Below are 25,134 nucleotides of genomic sequence, written 5' to 3'. Positions count from 1 at the left end.
CTCAAAAAGGATTAATTGGAACATCAAGAAGAGTAAGGATGGCAAACGGGGCACTCAGCCCACGCCTAAGGTACAAACTCTGTGCTATTTTTCTAGAAAAAGAAGTGCTGGAACTCACAACGATCGTCTTCCTTGCTCTCTTATAATGGCAACAGTGCCAACCTGAGAAGTGCTGGAACTAAGTTCCAGTTTTTATTGCTGCCATAAATACAATTCTGCCCCTTACAGTTTTCCCACAGTGATTTACAGCTAGGAATGACTTTGACAGAAGACCACAGGTATTTAGTAACAGATTTCCCTGTACAACACTGCAAAATTGTTATCCATACAGAGGGGCGGTGGGTTGGGTGCCCGCATCTTCCGCACTGCCCCAAACAGTCCATCCGCCACCTCTCCCTCAGCTGTAGGGTGGCTAAGTGGGAGGAGGCAGGCAGACGCCCCGGAGGCCCCACGGAGCGTCCTGCCTCCCGCCCCGCAAGCAGCTGGCCCCGTCCCCATGGGCAGCTGGCCCTACCCCTGGGTGCAGGGCACGCTCACCGCCCCAGGCGCCCAATCGGCTTGCTCCGCCGCTGAGGGCGGTCTCCCATTCAGGGGTTTGGATTGGGATTGCTGGATATTTCCAGTCCCACGTTTTACAAGGGAAGAAATCCCTATGAGCATGTTCATTATTTCACAGTACTAGACGTCTCCACACCTCTGCCAGACTAATATGGAGATAATACTTGCCTGTCCCCATAGAGGTTTTATAAAACTTTTCATTTTTAGAAAAGGGAAACTGGACTAGTCAGATCCACCAGTACTATTGAATAAAGTTGCTGTAATTCAAAGTGGTGTTCAAACCCAATGGAAACAACTAAATATTTGTTTATTTGTGTATTAGTTTATTTCAAATCTTGCTTGCTCATTCCTTTGGAACTGGCAGCTGGGGTGTTTATTTCCACATTTTGTATTCAATCTTTGCATAAGCTTACATCTCACAAAAAAGTGTCTTTTAAAGGTTGCAGAATCGCACTGGTATTTGAATGCATACTGCCTCCAAGCAGTTGCCAAATGTTCCAAACGACCAGTACCCTGGAGTTATGATTTGTGTTGTTCCGAGCGTTCAAAGCAAGCTGCATTCTAACTGCCTCAGAACTCCAAGGAGCAGTTGCTACGGCGCTCAGAGCAGCCTCACTCTTCTCTTACGTCAGACACTGGAAGAGAGAGACCTGGAGAAATTCCTTGCCCTGGAAAAAAACTGATTGAAGAACTGATTTATTTGACGTAGGTGCATATATGCAGCGCTCCTCAGTTCCCCACCAACATAGCAGAGTTTTCTCAGATAGGAACAAATAGACTTTTTAAAATTTCCTTTTGTCCTGCTGCACCAAACTTTCTTTCCAGGGTAGAATGCATAACTTTGGTGGGATCATGCCTGACATCACTATTAGCTCAAACTTTAGGAGATGTCCATATGATACTGTGCCTAAGTATCTAACGGTTATCTTTTGTCTGTGTTTTTCTCCAGCATGCATTCCATCGCAAGACTTCCTACTAGTGAAGCTGAAATTCCACCCCAGGGGCATCACGGCTCCTTCCCAGTCCGACTGCTGTGCAGGGTCTCCTGCATGCAACTAGGTGCCTTTGTCCTGGCTGTTCTGGGCTGCGTAATGAGCATCTGGTCATCTGCCAACCCTGAATGGAGAGTCTGGCAGGTCATGGGCAGCAACCAACAGGGCACTGTGGTCATTGGCATCTGGAGCTCCTGTTCCATGCAAAGCATTACAAAAGAGAAAATTAACACGGTATGCGTACGCTTAAATGATGAGGAGACCCTACCAGCTGAAATCCTCATGGCCCAGGACTTGATGCCCTTGGCCTCAGTTGCCAATGCAGCGACCGTTCTGTGCATGGCCTTTGCGCTATTTAAATACATATTTGAGCCGGGAAAAGCCGAGAATTTCATTGCTACCTTCTTTTCAATTGGAGCAATGATGATCTTTGGAGCGGGTACATGCGTACTTATTTCCATTTTGTGGAATCTTCGTTCTATATTAACAAACGAAGGAATTCAGTTTCCTGAGGTTTGGGGGGTGCCTCCCCTTCCAACAGAACAACGGGCTGGAATTTCTATCTATATTGGATTTATAGCGGCAGCTTCCCAGCTGATAAGTGGAACACTGGTTCTGGGTGAAAAATATTTTTGGAAAATGAGGGAAATAAACACTTCCAAGCAAAAAGTTGAAAATGACCCAGAAAGTGTTACAGACACTGAATACCCAAAACTGAGGATGAAGACTTGCAGGCAGTACTTCTCTCTTGAGTGTGAAGAAGAAAAACCCACTATTTGGTGGCGATACCAAAGTCATATTAAAATGGAAACCATGCCAGAGTCGTTAGGAATATGGCTAAGGAATGGTTCCAGGCCTGTGACTGGCTTTTTTAAAATAGTAGCATGGGACGTTGTGAATGTTTCTGTATCCCACCATAGGGTTAACTATAAATAGGGGGGAATAAATGAAAAGTATAAAACTGTTATATTTAGGTATTTATTTTATGCTATGTCTCTTTTAGCAATAAAAAGAATGTTATCTCATCGCACACTTATGCTGGAGTGCTTATTTCGCTGCAGATTCTACTGACAGTTTATTTAATATTTTTTATTAAATCTTCTACTTCCTTACATTTTAAGGCCTCCACCACTGTGGGGAAGTATGGTGTGTCCCTCTGCCACCATGGGGAGGCGTGGCAAGGTTTGCCGTAGCTGCAGATATATATCGGGATATATCGTGATATTTGGCGGTGATATATCGCAATGTTGAAAACCAGGTATCGCCCAGCCCTAATCCTGCTGAGTTCCTTGGAGGAAAAGGGGGGCTCTCCCGGCAGGCGGCTTGCCATCTTCCGAAGAGCAAAAAAGAGGAGTCCTTTGCCGACTTCTCCTTTCGGGACGACCCTCCCCGGGAAGAAGAGGGCCAAGGGACCCTGAAGCGGCGCCGCCCGTGGGCTCCCCGCGACGGAGGTTGGCCGGGCTGCCCGGCGGCGGCGGCGGGGGCGGGCGTGTTCCTGGTCCCGGTTGCGCGTGACGTGGGTCTCGGGGCGGGCAGCGGGAGGAGCGAAGGAGGCGCCGCCAAAGCCGCCCGCCGCCCAAGCCGCCCGCCCGCGCTCCTCTGGCCTCGCCCGGCGCCCCATCCCGGCGGTGAGTGCTCTGGGGTCCCTCGCAGAAGGGGAGTTTGGGAGGGAGGGGGCCGCCTGCCTGCCTGCCCGTCTCGTCCCGTCTCGTCCCGTCCCGTCCCGTCTCGCGGCTTCGGGCCCCGCAGGATCAGAACATGGCGGGGGCGAGATAGGAACCCCCGCGTCCCGCCAGCTCTGTCTGTTTGGCGAGGCACATGGCGGCCCTGATGGGGGAACTGTCCAGCAGCGGGGGGGGGAGCGGGAGGGGGCGCCTTGTGCGCGGAGAGATGCGCTGCCAGAAGTTGAGTCGAGAGCAGAGGCCTTTTGCCTGGTCAGGCCGGCCAAAGCCCCCCCCCCACCTTAGACCGTTTGGCATCTCCGACCTGGGGCGGGTGTGTGTGTGTGTGTGTGTGTGTGTGTGTGTGTGTGTGTGTGTGGCAGACACGACTGTGCTTCGCTCGAGCTGCTCCTACCCTCGAGGCTGTTGGTTCCTGCACTGGTGGGGATGCGATGCGGGGGGGGAGAACCCTGGAACCCAGTTGCTCTAGGCCCCCCTCCCCACCACACGGGTGTCCCTCCCCAACCTGGACACCTTCCCTCTCTCCTGCCTGGCCTTTGGCTTCCTCCTGAGCCCCCCAGCTTTGAGGAGAGTGGCTTGTGGGGCCAGGGGGATGGCTTGGACTCCCCCCTAGGGGTCTGGTGTGTGCAGCTTTCAGGCCCTGCTCTCATCCTGGGCTTTGTCCAGCTTGAAGAAGAGGGTTTTTCTCTGGCTACACAAATGAGGGCTCTTTGTGGGCTAGGAGCTTGCGGTGGCCTTATGTAGGCAACTTCCTCTCTCTCTTCCCCTGCAGTTGGGCAGGAACAGGGTGTGCTGCTGTGCAGCCTGAATGGGACATCCGACTTCCTGTGTGAGAGCATGAGGCTCCAGTCCCTTGTGGTGTGACAGCTGAAGGTGGTCGCCAATGCGCCAAGGGAGCGAAGGTTGCTTGTTTGTGCCCATGACCCTGAGGCCATTGCATGCTGCGGTCTCCCTGCTAGCTGATCAGCAGAGGGTGAGGAAAGTCACAGGACAATGGCCTGGGGCTAAAGGAGGAGCTCTGGCTGGAGCAGAGGTTCCTAACCCACCATGGCCAGCCAGGTGCCCCAGGGAGAAGCCCACCAACAGGGCTTCCCTCACCTGCTGGTCTCTCAGCACCTGCTCTTTCCCAGGTAGGCTGCCATTGTGGGTGGCAGGCATGGAGAGACCTCTCCTTTTCAGAAGCCACCCAAGGCAGAGCCACCAACACATCAAGTGACAGGGAGGCTCTGCTAGGTAATTCTGTGTAGGGGCACATGTTTTAAGGGCTAGGATACAGTTTTAAGCAGCTCTGGCTTCCCCCCCCCAATGATTTCTGGGAGCTGTGAAGGGTGCTGAGAGTTGTGAGGAGACCCCCATTCCCCTCCCAGAGCTACAATTTGCAGAGTGGTTTAACAGCCTCTCCCCCCTTCATAGGGAATTTTAGATGGCAAAATAGTGTTTAAGTAGCATTTTTGTAGTGTTATCCCAGTGCTTCAAATGTATGGCATGAAAGTGGCACGCCTCTGTCTTGAATTTCCATAGGATTGTGAGAGGGAGATAATCTCTCTCTCTCTCTCTCTCTCTCTCTCTCTCTCTCTCTCTCTCTCTCTCTCTCTCTCTCTCTCTCCCCATAGCTGCACTACAGGCAATTTAAATTTATTTTAAATTTAGGAGTGGACGGAGCAGCCGAGTAATTGGGCAATGACAATAAAGATTATATTATCTTAACACCATCTTTTTCTTTGCTAAGAAGTCCCAAATTCTTTTGTTTTCCCTTGAAGGCAAGGAGCTTTTTCAATGTTTCTTCCAGCTTTGCAATATCCTCTGTTTTGTTAGACTCTGGGATTATCTCTCTCTCTTTCTCTACCCCCCCCCACCTCGCTCTGTTTCTTAAAACTATTTTCCATAACATAGTGTATATGGGACGTTTTGATTTCATAGCCAGTATGCTCACGATTAGCAATGTGCTCTATGAGAATTTGAATGAGAAAAACATTTTCCTTTCTACTCCATATCTCCAAATGATTTTCATTGTTTGGGACAATCCCATTAAACAAGAGCAGGTTAAATCTTATTATTTTTTCAACTTAAGAGTCATGATCCTAGTCATGATCCGTGGGTTCAGGGCAACCCAAGTGGCTGTGGTGGTGGAAATAAGTGCCTGACAAGCTGCTGTTGGTGAGGTGAGGGTGCTGCTGGGAGGAAATGGGGTACAGTATAGATCAGGCGTCAGCAACTTTTTCTGCCCGTGGGCCGGAGGATTCCATTTCCGGTGCTGGCTGCCCATTTCCAAAATGTCCACAGTACCAGTAATCGCTTCTGCATTTGCGTAGACGCAATTTCCGGTGTCGCTCGGCGAGTCGCCACGCTGGTTTCCGCAGCGCACGGGGGACTTGCCAAGCGGGTGGCTCGGTTGACGGGCGGCCCGTGGACCGGATAAACAGCCTCCATGGGCTGTATCCTGCCCATGGGCCGGAGGTTGCTGATGCCTGGTATAGATAAGTGGAGAGGAAGCAAACCCTGTGCCAGGATTGTACTTTCCTGATGAAAGATCATAGAATCATAGAATCATAGAGTTGGAAGAGACCACGAGGGCCATCCAGTCCAACCCCCTGCCAAGCAGGAAACACCATCAAAGCATTCCTGACAGATGGCTGTCAAGCCTCTGCTTAAAGACCTCCAAAGAAGGAGACTCCACCACACTCCTTGGCAGCAAATTCCACTGCCGAACAGCTCTTACTGTCAGGAAGTTCTTCCTAATGTTTAGGTGGAATTTTCTTTCTTGTAGTTTGAATCCGTTGCTCCGTGTCCGCTTCTCTGGAGCAGCAGAAAACAACCTTTCTCCCTCCTCTATATGACATCCTTTTATATATTTGAACATGGTTATCATATCACCCCTTAACCTTCTCTTCTCCAGGCTAAACATACCCAGCTCCCTAAGCCGTTCCTCATAAGGCATCATTTCCAGGCCTTTGACCATTTTGGTTGCCCTCTTCTGGACACGTTCCAGCTTATCAGTATCATTCTTGAACTGTGGTGCCCAGAACTGGACACAGTACTCCAGGTGAGGTCTGACCAGAGCAGAATACAGTGGTGCTATTACTTCCCTTGATCTAGATGCTATACTCCTATTGATGCAGCCCAGAATTGCATTGGCTTTTTTAGCTGCTGCATCACACTGCTGACTCATGTCAAGTTTGTGGTCTACCAAGACTCCTAGATCCTTTTCATATGTACTGCTCTCAAGCCAGGTGTCTCCCATCCTGTATTTGTGCCTTTCATTTTTTTTGCCCAAGTGTAGTACTTTACATTTCTCCTTGTTAAAATTCATCTTGTTTGCTTTGGCCCAGTTGTCTAATCTGTTAAGGTCATTCTGAAGTGTGATCCTGTCCTCTGGGGTGTTAGCCACCCCTCCCAATTTGGTGTCATCTGCAAACTTGCTCAGGATGCCCTCAAGCCCATCATCCAAGTCATTGATAAAGATGTTGAACAAGACTGGGCCCAAGACAGAACCCTGTGGCACCCCACTAGTCACTACTCTCCAGGATGAGGAGGAGCCATTGATGAGCACCCTTTGGGTTCGGTCAGTAAGCCAGTTACAAATCCACTGAATGGTAGCATTGTCTAGCCCACATTTTACCAGCTTCTTTACAAGAATATCATGGGGCACGTTGTCAAAGGCCTTGCTGAAATCAAGATAGGCTACATCCACAGCGTTCCCTTCATCTACCAGGATTGTAATTCTGTCAAAAAATGAGATCAGATTAGTCTGACATGACTTATTTTTCAGGAACCCATGCTGACTTTTAGTGATCACAGAGTTTCTTTCTAGGTGCTCACAGACTGTTTGCTTAATGATCTGCTCTAGAATCTTTCCTGGTATTGATGTCAGGCTGACTGGGCGGTAATTGTTTGGGTCCTCTCTTTTCCCCTTTTTGAAAATAGGGACAACATTTGCCCTCCTCCAGTCTGCTGGAACTTCGCCTGTTCTCCAGGAATTTTCAAAGATTATTGCCAGTGGTTCTGAAATCACCTCTGCCAGTTCTTTTAATACTCTTGGATGTAGTTCATCTGGCCCTGGAGACTTGAATACATCTAAACTAGCCAAGTATTCTTGTACTACCTCCTTACTTATTCTGGGCTGTGTTTCCCCTGCTGAATCATCTGCTCCATATTCTTCAGGTCGGGCGTTGTTTTCTTTCTTGGAGAAGACTGAGGCAAAGAAGGCATTGAGGAGTTCTGCCCTTTCTCTGTCCCCTGTTTGCATTTCACCATCTTCTCCTCTGAGTGACCCCACTGTTTCCTTGTTTTTCATTTTGCTACGGACATACCCATAAAAGCCCTTTTTGTTGCTTTTAACCTCTCTAGCGAGCCTGAGTTCATTCTGTGCTTTAGCTTTTCTGACTTTGTCTCTACACGTGCTGGCTATATGTTTGAATTCCTCTCTGGAGATTTCCCCCCTTTTCCATTTTTTGTACATATCCCTTTTAAATCTTAACTCAGTCAAAAGTTCTTTAGATAGCCAGCCTGGCTTCTTTAGGCACCTTCCATGTTTCCGTCTCATTGGTATTGCCTGAAGTTGTGCTTTTAATATCTCCCTTTTAACAAACTCCCAGATGCCTGGGACCTTCTCCTCTCCTGTCTTCACATCACCTGCCCCCCCCCCCTTTGCTGTGATGCTGTTCCTCAATTCTGTGGCTGCCTTGTTTCAGGCCATGCTCTTGGCCCAGCCAGCCAATACAGCTTACAGGGTCTCCATTTCTGATGGAAACACTGTTAGCCCTGGGAGCTCCCAAAGCCTTCTGCTCTTTTTGTCTTTCAAAGAAGGTGAGGCTGTGACCTCAGCCCTACAGGGCGCAGGACACCCATCACTTTCATTTTAATTGCTGCTCTGAAACTTGCATCCTTTGGGAAACAGCCCTGTGCAACCCAGAATCTTGCTCCCTGGATTTTGACCGCTTGCCGTGCAAAAAGGGGCCGTGATGGGGGAGGAGCTGATGCTTTAGCTCCACGATGCTGCACTTCCTCTGCCTTGCGGATATGCTGTTTGGGCTTGGCTGGCTTCCAGAGGAAGCCTCTCTGAAGCTCTTCTGAGTGTGCAGCGCCTGCCTTGGCACTCTTGTACGGGAGGCCAGATAGCAAAAGTGGTGTCTTGGATGGAGTGAGCTCCATGAAGCCAGGGGGCTTGCGGAGAGTGAGTGAGCAGCTGGCGGGGGGGGGGGCTGTGGTGGGGCAAGCCACTTGCACAGCAGACATGCCTGGCGGGGCCTCCCTGGCTTCATCTCAAGCTGTTCCATGTTGTCACTTGTGTGCCCAGGTGAGCAGGCAGGTGATGTGTTGCTGGGCTGGCACACTTGATAACAGCAGTTCAGCTTGCAACATTGCTCTTTTGTGAGGCCAGGCACCATGGAAATTCCAATAGCAAACTCTACACAACCATTTCCAATTGATGTAGAGTTATATTGCCCCAACTCTCTTGATAATGGGGGATTTAAATGCAATTGAGCCTCTGTTTGCATTTCTGCAATTTGCTCTAGTGATTTCAAAGCCTGGTTTTTGTCATAGATGGATACGGGCCTGAGGAGGTGGGGTGTCTTTGTATGCTGTGCTGCATTTTCCCAAACCTTCATAATCAGCAGTTGCACCAAATCCAAACTGTTCCACCAGTGAAACACTGTGAGCTTTGGAAAGCAACTCTTTGTTCACAAGGGATTTGGAATAACTGTTGTACTGTGGGTGGATTAAATGCTGCAGCATCAGCAGATTATCTCCTGAGCTTGTGTGATTTTTTGGTCATTTTGCAGTGGAAGAGACATGGCTTCCAGCAGAGACTCTTGGCTGCTGGACAGGAAGACGACTTTGCCCAATGTTCTGTCCATAACACAAGCAATAAGAAAACAGGGAATGACCTGCACACAGCAAGCAGGACTTTCAGCTTGTGTATTTATTTTTTAAGTAATGTACCGGTAGCAGCTTATTTGCAGGTGGATATTTTGAAACTCATGACCACTTTCTCTCTGGTGTCTCTTGGGAAGTCACCGATAGCCATGTGCCAGTGTTTTAATTGCCTGGGATAGTGATGGCCAATCTTGGTATTGTTCACCTGACCAGTTTTGTTGGGGGTTGGGATGCCTCCATCATGAAATCAGAGCTATCCACCAGTGAATGCTTCATAAATATGGAGCATGTGCATTTGCAGATGTGCATCAACTTATGGCAAACCCAGCCCAAGAGAGAGCTGCAACACTTGCACTAAGTGTGGACTCTCACACAGACTTACAAACAGAACTTGAAAATATTTTTGAGGAGGCCAGCAGGTGCCACATAAAATTGCTCTGGGGGCCAAAGCCAGGCCCTTTCCTGGTCCAGGTCTCCTATTTCTATGTCAGATTGGGTTCATGCCCATCCTCTGGCCAACTCCATCACTGGCAAAGTGCCACAATAGCTGGTTGTCCCAGTTCCACTGCAGCTGTGTTGGCATCCCTTCACCCTCATGCTTCCTCTTGGTGTTCCCTAATTTAGAGTCAAGGAGGGAAGCAGCAGGTATTGCTGCCCTCTCTGTCTCTGTCTGGCTGTAGCAGCGATGAAGGCATCAAAGAAAGGGCTCAACAGGTCACGGTGTGGCCTGCCCCATCCAAGGGTTGCAGCCCTGAAAATTAGCAGATACACTTACCTTTCCTCCACACTTTCCAGGCACAGCACACACTTTGAGGCTCCAGGTCTGAGTGCTCTTTTTTTTGCCCCAGAGCTTTCCACGTGAAAAACACAGAAATGGAGCAAATGGCAATCTTTGGAAAACCTGAATTGGTCTTTGTTGTGCTTCAGCTTCGGACAGTGGGTTTTTGAGGGGAAGGCTCCAAGGCAAAAGTGAGACCAAGGCTGGTTGATGGAGGGGGCAGGCTTGGTGGTGTGCAGAACAATTGCAATCGAAGGCAAGCTTCCTGCTGTCGTTTCCCACCCCACCCTGGGACACAAAACCTCAAAGTGCGGACCATGCAGGAAATGGTGAACTGAAGGAGGAGCTCCCCAGATAGCCCAGAGATGGAGAAGACGTTGGCCCTCTGTATGCTGTGAGACTTAACTCCCATCAGCCCCAGTCCAGAGGATGATGGGCGTTGTAGCCCATCAAGATCTGGAGAGCCACAATTGCTCAGCCCATCTGTAGGCCAGTTCCCATGGGGGTCCATAATGGGAGTTCATTGCCAACTGGTTTTTTCCTACCCTCTTTCTGTGAGTGGGAGGTAACTCTCATTGTTGGGTTTCTGCTCTGTGAAGTAGGACACTTGGAATATGCTGAGGAGGGGTCTCTGATGGGCTCGGATTAGACTTTAACTGTCCTCTCACTCCATAAGCCAAGAGGCCTTAACTTGGACCTTGCATGGCAAACACCTTGCCTGCATCATGGATGGTTCTCCTGTGGGCAGAGAGCAATTTCTCATCAGCAGATGCTCTGGGTTGCTGCCCACCCACCTTCGACTGGTGCCAGTAGTTTGGATTGCCTTGCATGTTGTTGGCTGGAGGGTGCTGCCTTGAAGCAGAAGGTTACAAAGGCAGGGCAGCCTGGAGCTTGGAGGGAAAGCTGTGCCCACAAAAAGTTCCAATCTTGATCTCCAGGAAGGACTGGAAACATATCCCGTCTGAAACGCTGGAGCCCCGGCCTCTGTCCTTGTAGACACTATGGAGCTAGGCAAGTCCAGGGATAATTGGTTATAAGGCAGTGAGGGCCTTTGGCCCTTTCCTGCTTGTGGGATCTCTGCCTTCCCTCAGCAATCCCAGAGTGCCTGGCCTCGTCTCATGGGGGGCAGAGCAAGTGGTGTATTCCACCTTCCAGGTTTACAAAGCAGGCCCCGCCGGCTGGTTGATGGAGGGGGCAGGCTTGGTGGTGTGCAGAACAATTGCAATCAAAGGCAAGCTTCCTGCTGTCGTTTCCCACCCCACCATCTCACTCGCTCCTTCTGGAACAGGAGACTTTTTATTAAAGGGAAAAAGCCTTGCACCAATTTATTACTTCCAAAATGCTCTGGAGTTTAAGCCGGATAATGAAATGCCCTTCCGATCACAAAAACTCCCCAAGGCAGTCCACAACTGAGTGCATTTGCACTCAGCAGCATCTGTTGAATCATTGCTGATTTTATTTAAACCTTGCTGACGAAGAAGCTGGCTTTTGTTCTGCCATCCCTGGTGAGGCGCTTTGTAGGAGTGGAAGGAGAACGTCCAAAGAGTCCTCTCCTATGAATATCTCTCTTGGCAGTGAGCTGCACGGCTCAGAATTTCCTTAGCAACATGCACATGTGACGGTTCTAGATTATCTCCATCCATTTGAACTACTTTTTGTGAAGTCTGTAAGGCCAGGGTTTAAGCAGATGGATTTGGAGACTTGCTGGACTGCACAGTCAGCCCTTCTGCTCCTCCAGCTCTTGGTAAAGGAGCCTAGTTGGGACGGATCTTGTGTTAATGTTCTCTCTTCCGGGAGGGGGGGGCAATTGCAGGAGAGAGTCAGCAAGAGCGAGCTTATGCTTTTCCACTTTCCCTAGTCTGCATCTTCTCCCAAGGAACTTGCCCACCTGCCCTTCTCCCCAGCTAAGCTCCATGATCAGAACCAAGGCCAGCCTGCAGGGCATGAGGGACTCAGAAACAGCAATTATGGGGGAGAATTGGTGGCAGGATGTAAGGTGACATACCTCTCCCTTTCTGCCCTCTGAGTCTCCCCTGAGTTGGGAACATAGCTCAGGGGCAGAACTTCCCAGGTTCATTTGGTAAGTAGGTTTAAGACTGCAGCCTCAGTTTATTTTTGTTTCTCTCTGTGTGTGTAACCAGGAAAGTGAAGTTGAATCACTCATGAGTGTGCATCAACTAAACATGTGAACTATCCCCTTAGAAAAGCATTGTGATCTGAGTTTCTGGGAGGAAATGAAATGCAGAGTAAATAAGCTAACATGTCTTCTGCTTTTTAACTTTTCTTAAGTTTCTTCCAGTGGTGGTGCAGGGCTGAACAATGCTCCCTGTGTAGCATTTGATCAGTGATGGCTGTTGCAAATACACAAGTCCTGTGTGTGTTTAAGTGTAAGTGAGTGCGTGAACTCACCCCAAAGATTGCCTTAGGACCCAAACTAGGTTCAGTGTCAAATGTTTCTTTGCAGCATGCAGGTTAAAATTGCTCCCCTGACGCTGCTGTTTGTATTGGGAAGAAAGCTCCCATGGGCACCAATTTTGTGTTTTTATATTGTAAACCACCCTGTGATCCTCAGATGAAGGGCAGTATAGAAAATATAATAATAATAATAATAATAATAATAATAATGCCCCAGTTGCATCTCTAGTTAAAAGGAGGAGCAAGGAAGCAGCAAGTGATGGGGAATTGGGAGTAGGGGATAGAGGGGGACACAACAGAAGGTGCCTTTGGGCAACTTTCCCCCCTGGGTCTTCCAGGGGGTCCCACCACTTTCCACCTGCGCCCTTTGTGCTTTTCTATGTGTTGTGGTTCTTGCCACCTTTGTCTGCTCAACCTGTGCAGGTCCCTTGAGAGCGAGGCTGTTAGCCAAGGCTTCCTTCTTTCTGAGCTGAACACATGCTTGGTTGCTGTCGCATTGGGACGACCTCCTGTGCTTCAGAGCGAGTTTGTTATCATCAAGATGCTGATGCTGCTTTGAAGATTGCCAGGCAGGCCATCAGGGTGCGAGTCTGGCCTTCGCCAAAATGGTGCCCTCCAGACACTTACTATGGCAGTTGGTTCAATGTATCTTTAGGAAATTAATAATAAGCCTTTGTTGAGCATTCCACTTTGATTTTTTTATTTATTAAATTTGTGTACCCCCATGCCCTTAGATCTCAGGGTGATTCACAACATAAAATGACAGTTAAAAACCCCCACTTTTGAGCATAATCCACATGTATTCCCAACATTTAGTGAAACAAACAACACCAAATGTAGCTGCTTTGTGCTATTCTAAACACAATGGCTAAGTGGATGAGAGTAGGTTTCTCAGAGCTTGCAAAGAGGAAGTTTTTACTTTGAACTGCTGACAGGCCTCCCCCCCCCCCAGTCATATTATACATATTTGTGTGCGTGTGCGAATCTATAAATAAGAGGAGGGAAGGCTGCTCATGGCTGAAGCCCTTGAAGGGATGTTGATGTCCCTCGTTGTGCTTCCCTTTGTACAACATGGCTGCCCCAGGTTGCCATGGTGACAGGCTTATTCTGTGGGCTGCACATTTGAAGGGTCCCTTCTTTAAGATGGGGACAAGTCAGTGCCTGGCAACAGCACACTTTAACCTGGGGGAGCTTCCACCAAAAACATTTAGGTTGCCTTGGGCCATTTGGAGTGAATCTGTAGTTGTTAAAGATGATGAACCATTTAGACAATAGTTCTTTGCCTCCCGTTCTAACTCAAGTGGAAATTTGATGTGTGTTTTTAAAAACTGCCTCTTGTAAGATAAAGACACTTTATGCTACACTTTGCCACACATTGCTACTCCTTGGCCGGCCGCCTAGCATGTGGTAACATCCGCCTGGTCACTTGCCAAGCGACCGAGGGCATCATGGAGGAATCTGGCCTTCAGAATGACCTCTAGCGAGATGAGGGGCTCTTATCTCGTGTCCTTCTTCCAGCTCGAGAGAGAAATGATCACATAAACAGCAGCAGGGTATTGATGTCTCTTCGACTGGATGCATAATTTTCATAGCTGCCAAGTTTTCCCTTTTCTCGCGAGGAAGCCTATTCAGCATAAGGGAAAATCCCTTAAAAAAAGGGATAACTTGGCAGCTATGATAATTTTGTGGAACTGGGATGTGGAACCTCTGTAGCTCTCAGGATCTTGGGAGCTGCAGTCCTGCCAATCTTTGACGTCCTCCATCCCTGAACTACAGTGTTAAGCTATGTATAAATGGTTCAACAACATGGCTGCTTGTTTGCACACCCAGCGCTGCTTTTGTGTGGGCTTGTGTCATAACTGCATGTCTTGGGGTTGGGTGGAGGAGGAGCCCGGCTGACCACTGCTGAGAAACGGCACCCATGCTGCCGAGAAGGGGAATCTCTTGCTCCTTGTGGCTCCCTGCTCAGCAACTGACTGACCTTGTCCTTCTTCCCTTCCTCCCTCCCCAGCGCAGAGAATCTCTCTCCCGCCTGGGTGTTTTTGGAGAGCAAGGAGCAGCTAGCAAGCCAGCCAGCCGCAAAATGAACTTCCCAGACCAAGGTGAGCGCCTGGCCACCGTAATGGATGTGCTACCATGTGCTGGCAGTGGGCGCATGAATCTTTGATGGCTCTGCCGGCGTGTTCCCCCTGTTCTCCCCCCACCCCACATTTTGTGAGATTAATATTTGATTACGCTCAAAAGCTACCAGAAGCCATTTGGAGCTGGCTTGGTTATTGGCACAGAGGCCCAGCAGTGCATTGAGAGGGAGGCTGCTGTGCCGGGGGGGGGGCATTGGCTGTGAGCCAGAGGGCCTGGCTGGGCAGAGCTATTTGAGTGGGGGTCCCACTTTCTCACGCAGGAGGCTCTAGTCTTGGCTCAGACGGGGGCTCCAGGAGTGGTTTCCTCCAAGGGAACAGAGTTCAAGGGGTCTATCAGCAGTCAGCCTTGTAAGAACTGGATGAGGAGGAAGTCCAGAAGGTTCAAAGTGGTCGAGCACCTGCTTTGCATACAAAATGTCCCATGTTCAATTCTGGCATCTTCTGGTAGTACTGGGGGAAAATGCTCTTCTGAAAATGTGGATGGCCACTGCCAGTCAGTGTAGACAAAACTAAAGTAGATGGACCGCTACTAAGCAGTTTGGCTCCCCTGTTCTCCCCATAAAGTAATACAATGCAATGAAAATATTGAGCTAAATGCCCAAAGAACAAGTATCCATCGCTGTCTTGAATGGTTGGCTTCTGTCCTTTCCAGGGAGTCTGTGGCTTGGCCTTCCATCCTCCGAATGCTGAAAGTGGGGAGAGCACCTCCGGATCCTGGGCCCATGTGGATGGGGAGAGGATGCGGGTGACCATGAGGCGGGTGCTTATGGGGGTGGGCTTTGCCATTGCCCTGATGGTCTCTGCCCACCTGGGCCAACAGATGCTGCAATGCCAGCACATACTGGGCCAAGGCGCCAACCGGGGACTGATGCGCCCAGAGAACGAGGAGCTGGTGATGTTGGACTCCAACCGGGTGGAATACCGTTACAGCAAGGAGATGCCCCTGATCTTCATCGGTGGCGTCCCCCGGAGTGGGACTACACTGATGCGTGCCATGCTGGACGCTCACCCGGAGGTACGCTGTGGGGAGGAGACGCGCATCATCCCGCGCGTGCTAGCCATGCGCCAAGCCTGGTCCAAATCTGGCCGGGAGAAGATGCGCTTGGACGAGGCTGGGGTGACTGACCAAGTCTTGGATGCCGCCATGCAGGCCTTCATCCTGGAGGTGATTGCCAAGCACGGAGAGCCAGCCAGGTACCTCTGCAACAAAGACCCCTTCACGCTCAAGTCCTCCCTGTACCTCTCCCGCATCTTCCCAAACTCCAAGTTCCTCTTGATGGTGCGTGACGGCCGGGCCTCCGTCCACTCCATGATCACCAGGAAAGTCACCATTGCCGGCTTTGACCTCCGCAGCTACCGGGACTGCTTGATCAAGTGGAACAAAGCCATTGAGGTGATGCACTCCCAGTGCTTGGAGATTGGGCTCTCACGATGCCTCCCCATCTACTATGAGCAGCTTGTCCTGCACCCCCAGAAAACGATGCAGGCCATCATGGAATTCCTGGACATCGCCTGGAGCGATGCCGTCCTGCACCACGAGGAGCTGATTGGGAAGCCAGGCGGAGTCTCCCTTTCCAAGTGAGTGTCTGTGCTGCAGCCTCGCTGCAGTGCTTGGAATGTGGGGAGGAGATGTGTGCATTCCTGGCACACCGGCTGTCATCTCTGGAATTGTCACGCCTTAGTTCACACAAAATATGGGATAGGGTGCAGCTGAGTCTTAAGAGCATCTCCTTGCGTGCAGAAGATCCTAGGTTCCGTCTCTGCTGATGGCATCTCCAGAGAGGGCAGAGAAAGTCCCCCAGGTGGAACCCTGGAGAGCCGCCACCAGCCAGCAGAGGCAGCACTGAGTTAGATTTTGCAACGGATCATTAAAACGTGATTGGAGGGCTCTCCTGCCCATTGAGAATCTGGCATGGGAGGGACGGAGAGCTCCGTCTGTCTTCCAGGCAAGCTGCTTTGCTACAGCTGCAGGAGGGGGCTGCAAATTTAGCTCTGGTAACTGAAACTCGCACACAAGGAGCTGTGGGAGGCAAAGTCCCCCTCAAAGCCTCTCTGTATTGACTTACTTAATTTATATCCTACTTTTCCTCCAGCCCTGCTGCTTTTCTAGCTTCATAGCTGTTTCCCGTCCCTCCAGGGCTCTGTGTGGAGTTTATGATCTGACCTCCTCATCTGTTGCTAAACTCACTCAAGTGCTTATGGTAATTCACCTGGCCATTTTTCCTGGGTGCTTCCCTGCCTGGGACAGCGTCTTGCTTTGTAGAGCTGGGCTTCCTTGCAAACCAACTTTAAACTTCTATAGCTATGGGGATTAAGAGAGCCTTGTTGCAACAAGGGCACGTGGCTCAGCTGTGGACCAGAGACAGTGGTGATGACAGGAGGGTTCAGATAGTTAAGCACCTCCTATGAATGCAAGCTTGTTAAAATTAGCTCTTGCCTAAACCCTATGCTAAAAACTTTTAAATTGAACTGATGAACTGCATTTAAAGCTTAAACTGAGCACTAGGCTTAAACTTCCGTTTGTACACTGAATGCTGTCCTGGCTCAATTGCTGTGGTCTTCTACGGTCATTGAGCAATGGCTGCAGTAATGAGAAGCAGATCAAGGGGCTCACAACGAAAACTAGGGACTTTGGAAGGTTGAAGAAATCAAGAGAGAATGGGAGCAGGTGCCACCCCTTGCCTCTCTGCTCTAGCCGGTTCTTACTGTTTTCTTGCCATTGTGCAGGATTGAGCGATCCACGGACCAGGTGATCAAGCCAGTGAACACAGAGGCCTTGACGAAGTGGCTGGGGCACATCCCAGCAGATGTGCTGCAGGACATGGCTCAGATTGCCCCCATGCTGGCCAGGCTGGGCTACGACCCCTATGCAAATCCACCCAACTATGGGAATCCAGACCCCCTGGTGATCAACAACACACACAGGGTGAGTGCCACTAAGCCTGTCATCCTTCAGGTGACAGGAGCTGGGTTGTGTGGTTTCCACCAGATCTGTGCCATGCGATAAAAGATCCTGCAGCAGATAAACTTGTCTGACTTTTAGCATTACTAAAGTTTGCCTTTATGGTGCAGCAGTTCAGTGATAATGAATTCTGCTCGAGAATGTGATTTTGTTAAAAAAAGAGCACGAAGCCTTCATTGTTCAAGGAAAGGGAAACAACTAGTACAATATCAAAAAAGGCAGCAAAAGTTCTTACTCTCCTTAGGGCTGTAAGATAATGTTCTGGTGAAGATTTGTGATCAGATCTACTGTTTACATAAATAAGTAATTAAGCAGCTGCTACGGCAGGGAAAGGTTTTCTGAATGTGATCAGAGCAGCCAAAGGTGTCTTCCTAGAGCTCAAGAAGAGCCTCTTGCCACTTTTCCCATTTCTCCAGTTCACTTCTTTTCCATTCTGTGATTTGCAGCATTTATTGTCCTAATTGCAGTCAGTCATTGCATTGCATAATATTGAATAGAATCCAGAATGGGCCAGCCTTATTGAGGATAGCCAGCTTCCCAACTGCACAGAGACATTCTGCAGGAGTAATCAATCACTCATGCCGTGGCCAAAGAGCAGCATTCAAAGTGGAGGTGGGCTCCGTGAGAGTTGAATGTGAAATCAGAGGTGTGGAAATATTGGGTGGGCAGGGGCCTCACCTGACCTTTTGCTCTTTGCGCAGGTTCTTAATGGGGATTTTAAAACGCCTGCCAATCTGAAAGGACACCTCCAGGTGAGTTCCCCTTTCCCAGTCACCTTTCTTCATCTGTTCTGCTCTATGCTTGTCCCCGCCCCCAAAGACCCAGGAATGTTTTGGGTCCTCCCTCCCAGGCCAGCTACTGAAGAGAAGCTGCAAATGTCCTCTTTCCCCCTTGCCTCGATCTTGAGGTTCTGCACTTTGGAACTGAATTGCAGCCATGTTTAGGGGATCATCTGGGACTCAGAAATGTTCTTCCCATGGAGATTCCTCTTCCCCTTCATTCTCTTCTAATTACAAATATTTGTAGAAAGAAAAGAAAAAAGCTCCATCATGGTCAAATGTATAATTCTTCACATTTTTAGGCAGCTTTGACTTTTTCTAATTGAGATATCAATTCTGCAGCACATGATATATAGAGGGTTGATTTAATATTTTGGCCAACCAACTTTGCTCCTCCTTGGCCAAGTCTAGAAAGGCAGAGTTCCCAGTGTAAAAAGAGCACAAATAATATGCTATTTTTTCTGCCTTGTGTCTTTTTGCAGGGTGCACAAAATACTACTGCTTTTCACTAACAAAGCTAGTGATTTCCAGGTACGTATTTGAGAAGGTGAGCAGATCTTTTTGCCAGGGTAGTAGAACTTATTTCTCTCAATTCTCAGCTTCCCTAAGTTTATAAAAATTAGGAGTGGGGGGATATGTTTGAAACCTTTGCCTTGTAATCCTAAACTTATATATTTTGGGTGGCAGCAGTGGCCTCAATATAATAAATATCAATACTTTGGCATTGAGTTCCAGGAGTAACTTTTTACTGCCTTCCTCTTTACCTCCTTTAGATGCAAATTGCTTCCCGTTGCTCTGAGGAGAAGAAAATTTGCAACCAGCAACAGTGGAGCTCTGTTATCCAAGCATATTGCTTGCTACTGATATTGCCAAATCAAGTGCTCTCCGTGAAACACTTTTTGTGTGTGTATGTGTGTGTGTGCGCATTTATTTGCCAGGTTTGGACAATTCTGACTCCCTTGTTTGAACACTCCCTGTGGTAAAAGGGTGAAATCTGTGGAAATAAAAGAGAACCACAAAGTATATTGGAGAAGATTTTATAGTGGTCTACTGGGGACCTTTTAAAAGTGTCTTGTAATTTTTGTTCTCTAATTTACAGACCTCAGATAGCTCCATTAATATAACCTCGTTAGAGCACTTTTGTCTTATAGGCAACAATCCCGAACTTGCCTCCTTTTAATTATCTCATTTGTAATTTACAAAAATGAAATAGATTTATTTATTAATTCTTAAATAAATATATGAGGCTGTCTCCTTCACATCTTGCCTTCCTTTATTTCACCTGCACTAAGAATGGTTCAGATACAGGATTAAAGTGCTGTAACCACAAAGCCACTCTTTACATAGAAGATTGTTCCTGTTGTCATCATATCGAAATTAACCCCCTCCCCAAATGTTTGTAGAAGAAGAAAAATGTGTGAATGTCTCTGTAGGCACAAGTGCCGGCACAGAACTGGGAATGATAGGCAGGGACATTTGTATAAAGCTAGAGCTGCAGGACTTGGTGACTTTCCTGGTTACTTTGAACTCCTCTTCTTACTTGCAGACATAGGGAGAGTGGGGCAGAGAGAGAGAGAGGGAGGGAGGGAGGGAGGGGGGCTCCAGACTAGGGTGGTCAGGAGGGCCATTTGTTAGGGGCCCAAAGCAGCCAAGGGCCCCTTGCTCTGAGAATGCTGCCCTTTCTACTTTGCACAAGGTACTAAGAAGCTCAGGTGCTGCCAAAGATTTGTGTGTCCTGGCTCTTCCAGGTTAAGAGGCCCACTCAAGGTGCTCTGGAGCCAGCATTGCCCAAGAAGGTGTGCACACATGGGGAGCACAGCCCTATTAAAAAGGGCAAAATAGTGCCGCTACATGGGGGTCACCACCACCAAAGGCTGTGCCAGCATGAAAGGTACTCCAATACACTAACACCATCCTCTCCCTGCACAGCTCTGCTTCTTTGCCACTGAACATGGGGTGGGGTGGGGTGGGGTGGGGGGATTCCCTCTGCAATGAGGGACAAACCCTACCAAGACCCCAAACGGCCTCTCCATCCCTTCCCATCCAGCAATCCCTCCTCACCCCCTTGCCTTCTACTATCCACCAGCGCACCTTGCTAAGCATCTCAGAAGTCTCTCCATGTCCCCTGTGTGATGCACCAAAGCAAGGGCTGCAGCTGTTTCATCCTTTAAGATCCTGCTGTGCCAATGCCAATATTTTTATGGCCTGCAGAGTGATGCCAGATTGAGCAGGAAATGTAGCACCAAGGCTTATCCATGTGATTCCCCCTCCCCCTCCCCCATCCCTGTGAATCCCCCAACTCTGTCCTGATCCATGACCTATTATGCCCCCTCTTCCCCCACCCCCGCTTATCCCTGTGATTTCCCACCTCTCCTCCCCCTAACCCCCCACTTACCCCTGTGACCCGTTAATTTTGCACACAATCACTCCCCCAATGCGAGTGTTCTGTAAAAGTTTGCCCTGTCCCAACCCTGACTCCCCTAACCACGTGTGATATGTGAAATAACACACGTTTATTCTACCGAAAGGCACGGCCCTGTAAAAGGCCCATATTCAGTTGATTCTATGTTGCGGCCTATTTGGGCCCCCCCAACCCCCCCCCCACTGGGCAGGCCCCTAAATCCACTCAGCCTAGTCTGCAAAGCCAAGGCGAGATACTGTGAAGACTCACCCCACTCCTGCTCTGTCCCAATCTAAATTTTGCTCAACCCTTTCTCTCCCCTGCTGTATTCCCAACATTTTATCATCAATCTCTTTCTCTTTCTGCCCCCACCTGCTTCCTCCTCCCCCTCTCTCACTGGGGTAACAACCTTTTTGTTTTTCCCCTTGGGGGGGGGGCTTTTGGATCGAGTCCCTTCCCTGTTCCACCCCTCCCACTGCTGAAACAGTGATTTCTTCTTCATCCTCTTCTGTCTCAAAAATCAGTTCTGTTGAATCAGCAATCTTCTCTCTTCCTTCAGGATTGCGGTTCTCTGTCATTTCCAGAATTTTTCCCAAAGTCAAATCACAGCATACGGCGTCTTCTAGTCCATCCCCTGGTCCTTCTTCATCTTCTCCCTCTTCTTCCTCTCTGAATTAATATGGATCCTCTGCTTCAAAATTCATTTCTATTAGTTCATCAGTCCTCCCATCCATGCTTGTTGCAACACCTTTGGGATTATGAATCTCCTCTGTCATTTCCAAAATTGTTATCAAAATCAAGTCCCACTGTGTACTGTTCTTCTCACAGTCCAGAACCTTCTCTTCCTTCCTGTTGATGCTTTCCGCCTCCATCCGTGGTATTGTTGTTGTCCTTATTTTATATTTTCCAAATATAAAAAGAATAAAGTCCCATCTGAACTGGATCCAACCTCTATTTCTTTACTTTTTCTCTTATTATTCAGTCTCAAATTCAACACTGAGTAGCCTTCAAGTCTATTTTTTAAAACTTCCTCTTTTGCTTATCTGCAGCTCTCAGTCTCAGTCTCATACAAACAAGCACATTCTTTTCTATTGTGATGTCATAAAGGTGGCTAGCCGATCCTTCCTTTGACCCGGCTCCAAGTTCACGGGGGTTTACCCTTGTCAGATCACAGTCTTTTGCAGAGATTTATACACACTTTATCTTTTCCCCTTACTCTGCATCAGGAAAAAGTTCTTAAAAGCAAATTTCTGGGCTTTCCCCAGCTTTACTGCATCGTCCATAACTCAAGTGGGGGGGGGCTGACTTCCCTTTTAAGCCTCCTCCCAGCGCCAATTATCCAGTCCAAATTCACAAATTTTAACTAACTTGGTCCAAATCTCTTCTTTTTAAGGGAAGAATCTGCTGCTTGCAGGCTGTAGGCTTGGAGCTTTGCTTCTTGGAGATAATGTTGGTGCTCAAAATGGCTCCCACGACTGCAACTCCGCTGGCTCTCGGGGCTCTTACGAGCTTACCGGGCAGCAGAGGAGTCACTCCTGGAGCTCCGCTGAGCTTTTTTGCCCCCGGGACGCTCTACCCGGGGTTCTACGGGGGTCCGTGTCGCCCCTGCGGAATTCCCCCCCTCGGAGCTCGAGGTTTCTGCGCCTCTCAGCCAGCGCGGCAGACCGGAAGGCGCTCATCTTGTGTTATTGGCCGAGGGAGCCAGCGTACAGCTTCCAGGTCATGTGGCCAGCATGACAAAGTTACTTCTGGCAAACCAGAGCAGCACACGGAAACGCCATTTACCTTCCCACTGGAGCGGTACCTATTTATCTACTTGCACTTTGACGTGCTTTCGAACCGCTAGGTTGGCAGGAGCTGGGACCGAACAACAGGAGCTCACCCCGTCGTGGGGATTCGAACCGCCAACCTTCTGATCGGCAAGCCCTAGGTTCTGTGGTTTAACTCATAGCACCACCCGCGTCCCTTCCAACATATATAAAAACATAATATAACATTGAAAATTAAAAAAAACCTTCCCTATGGAGGGCTGTCTTCAGATGGCTCAAGGTTTGGATAACTGCATACACTCCAACATTTCTCCCATGAAAATAGGGTCGTCCTAAGGAAAAGTGGGACATTCCGGGATAAAATAAGAAACTGGGACAGCTTCTGTAAATCTGGGGCTATCCCTGGAAATAGGGACACTGGGAGGGTCTGCAATGGCTGTGCACTTCCTCCAGTTTGCCTCTGGACACTAGTTCCTGGGAAATCACAAGTGGGGAGGGGGCTGCAGCTCTTGCACGCAGGCCCTGCTTGCCAGAAAAGACATCACCCCACGGCTGTGACTACCCCCCCTACCTATATATATATATATATATATATATATATATATATATATATACACACACGCGCACACACACACACACACTCACACACAGCACCGGGGGACTGGTGGTGGGGAAGGCAGGCAGGCAGGCAGGCGCTTGCTCTCTTGCCTGCCTGCATTCCCCACCGCCTGTCACACGAAGATCGGCGGCCGCTGCTTGCCGGGGCTTGTCAACCCCGGCAAACAGCGCCCGCCAATCTTCGGCTCTGTCCCCCGATGCGCTACGGCTCGGGGAAGCAGGCAGCTTCCCGGGCTGTTGCCGTCTCCCTGCCTGCTTCCCCAAACCAAAGCGTGTGGGGGACTGAGCCAAATTGCGGCGCGGGGGGGGGGGCTTTTCGCCGTTTGCATTCCCCCCAGGGGGAGGCAAACGGCGGAAAACCCCACCACGCCGCACTTCGGCTCGGGGACTGGCTTGGCGGTGGGGGGAAGAAGGGGAGGAATTTCTCCCCTTCTTCCCGCCACCGCCAAGCCAGTCCGCAGCGGGGGCTTTTCGCCGTTTGCCTTCCCCCCGGGGGGAGGCAAACGGCGAAAAACCCCGCCGCGCCGCAATTTGGCTTGGGGACTGGCTTGGCGGTGGGGGGAAGACTTCCCGTCACCGCCAAGCCAGTCCGCAGCGGGGGCTTTTCGCCATTTGCCTTCCCCCCAGGGGGAGGCAAACGGCGAAAACCCCCGCCACGCCGCAATTCAGCTCGGGGACTGGCTTGGCGGTGGGGGGAAGACTTCCCGCCACCGCCAAGCCAGTCCGCAGCGGGGGCTTTTCGCCGTTTGCCTTCCCTCCAGGGGGAGGCAAACGGCGAAAAACCCCGCCGCGCCGCAATTCGGCTCCGGGACTGGCTTGTTGGTGGCAGGTCTTTCCGCCACCGCCAAGCCAGTCTGCAGCAGGGGCTTTTCGCCGTTTGCCTTCCCCCGAGGGGGAGGCAAACGGCGAAAAACCCCGCCGCGCCGCAATTCGGCTCCGGGACTGGCTTGGCAGTGGCGGGTCTTCCCGCCACCGCCAAGCCAGTCCGCAGCGGGGGCTTTTCGCCGTTTGCCTTCCCCCCAGGGGGAGGCAAACGGCGAAAAGCACCCGCCACGCTGCACTTCGACTCGGGGACTGGCTTGGCGGCGGCGGGAAAAAGGGAGGAATTCCTCCCCTTCTTCCCGCCGCCGCCAAGCCAAAGCCGGCTTCCCTCGGCGCCCGCTGCCGCTTTGGCTTCCTCGGGGAAGGCAAGCAGGCGGGCTGTCTGCCTGCTTGCGTTCGCCGAGGAAGCACCGTCCCATGCCGGCGGTGTGCGGCAAGGCTGCCGGGGGGGAGCGCTTCTCTCCCCCGCCGCCTCACCGCGCACCTCCAGCATGAGACTGGGCTTCGGAGCGGGGGTTGGCGGAGCGGCGGTTGTCTGACAGAGGGGTTGGGGGGGGAGCGCGCGCGTCCAATCCCTGTGTCCGCTTGTCTCTCCGTCCAATCCCTGTGTCCCTGGCGCACATGCGCAGTACCCCAGGGACACACGGGACACACTTGGACGCAGGGACAACTTGGACTTTATATATATAGATATGCTGACACCATCAAAATGTGGGGGGTCTTGTTCAGACAGCAGAAGAATTAGCTTAGAATGCTGTTTCCAATGCCCTCAGACTGGGACTTTTATTAAGTTTTTCATTCCATGGCCCAGTTTAGTATTGAAGAGCTACAAATATAAATGTAAAAAGTACTATTTGTGTGTGTTTGGGGTTCTTGCAGGAGACAAAAAAACCCAGCTTTTCACTCGTTGGGGAACTGATCTCCACTGTATCTGAGTACAGTGGTACCTCGAGTTACAAATGCCTCAGGTTACAAACGCTTCAGGTTACAAACTCCGCTAACCTGGAAGAGTTACCTCGAGTTGAGAACTTTGGCCCAGGATGAGAACGGAAATTGTGTACCTGCGGTGCAGCGGCAGCAAGAGAAAGCACGCCTCTAGTTCAGAAGTTTCAGGTTAAGAACGGACCTCCGGAATGAATTAAGTTCGTAACTAGAGGTACCACTGTACAGAAGCAGATTTTTCCACCTTTGCCTCCCCATCACAGCTCCAAACGTGCCCTGCCTGCAGAAGTGCCCCAAGGCATCATCTGCTCGATTTTTTCGATGAGGCAGTGCAAGGATTGCATTGCAATCTGCTTTCAAAAGTTGTTTTTGTTGTCAGTGGGAAGCTGAGCCAGGGG

At 50.0% G+C, this 25,134-nt stretch overlaps 2 protein-coding genes across 3 annotated transcripts; both read left to right on the top strand.

The window, feature by feature from the left end:
• Positions 1-1,159: 1,159 nt before the first annotated feature.
• Positions 1,160-2,579, top strand: LOC148683064 (claudin-4-like). Its single transcript, XM_088659269.1, has 2 exons — positions 1,160-1,263; positions 1,508-2,579. The coding sequence occupies exon 2, from the start codon at positions 1,509-1,511 to the stop codon at positions 2,484-2,486; it is 978 nt and encodes a 325-aa protein (XP_088515395.1). The 5' UTR covers positions 1,160-1,263; position 1,508; the 3' UTR covers positions 2,487-2,579.
• A 496-nt stretch (positions 2,580-3,075) lies between these two features.
• TPST2 (tyrosylprotein sulfotransferase 2) lies at positions 3,076-19,443 on the top strand. 2 transcript variants are annotated; one of them, XM_060269459.2, is made up of 7 exons: positions 3,076-3,178; positions 14,314-14,404; positions 15,096-16,021; positions 17,171-17,369; positions 18,107-18,157; positions 18,667-18,715; positions 18,958-19,443. In XM_060269459.2, exons 3-6 carry the CDS (start codon positions 15,183-15,185, stop codon positions 18,694-18,696), a joined length of 1,119 nt encoding a protein of 372 aa, XP_060125442.1. In that variant the 5' UTR covers positions 3,076-3,178; positions 14,314-14,404; positions 15,096-15,182; the 3' UTR covers positions 18,697-18,715; positions 18,958-19,443. The 2 variants fall into 2 exon arrangements, with proteins under 2 accessions (XP_060125442.1, XP_088515394.1); XM_088659268.1 differs by lacking the exon at positions 18,107-18,157.
• Positions 19,444-25,134: the final 5,691 nt, after the last annotated feature.

The sequence above is a fragment of the Zootoca vivipara genome, chromosome 16 (genome assembly GCF_965207765.1).
Source record: "Zootoca vivipara chromosome 16, rZooViv2.hap1.1, whole genome shotgun sequence".
Classification (NCBI taxonomy): Eukaryota; Metazoa; Chordata; class Lepidosauria; order Squamata; family Lacertidae; genus Zootoca; species Zootoca vivipara.
This window is presented reverse-complemented; position numbering and strand designations above follow the sequence as displayed.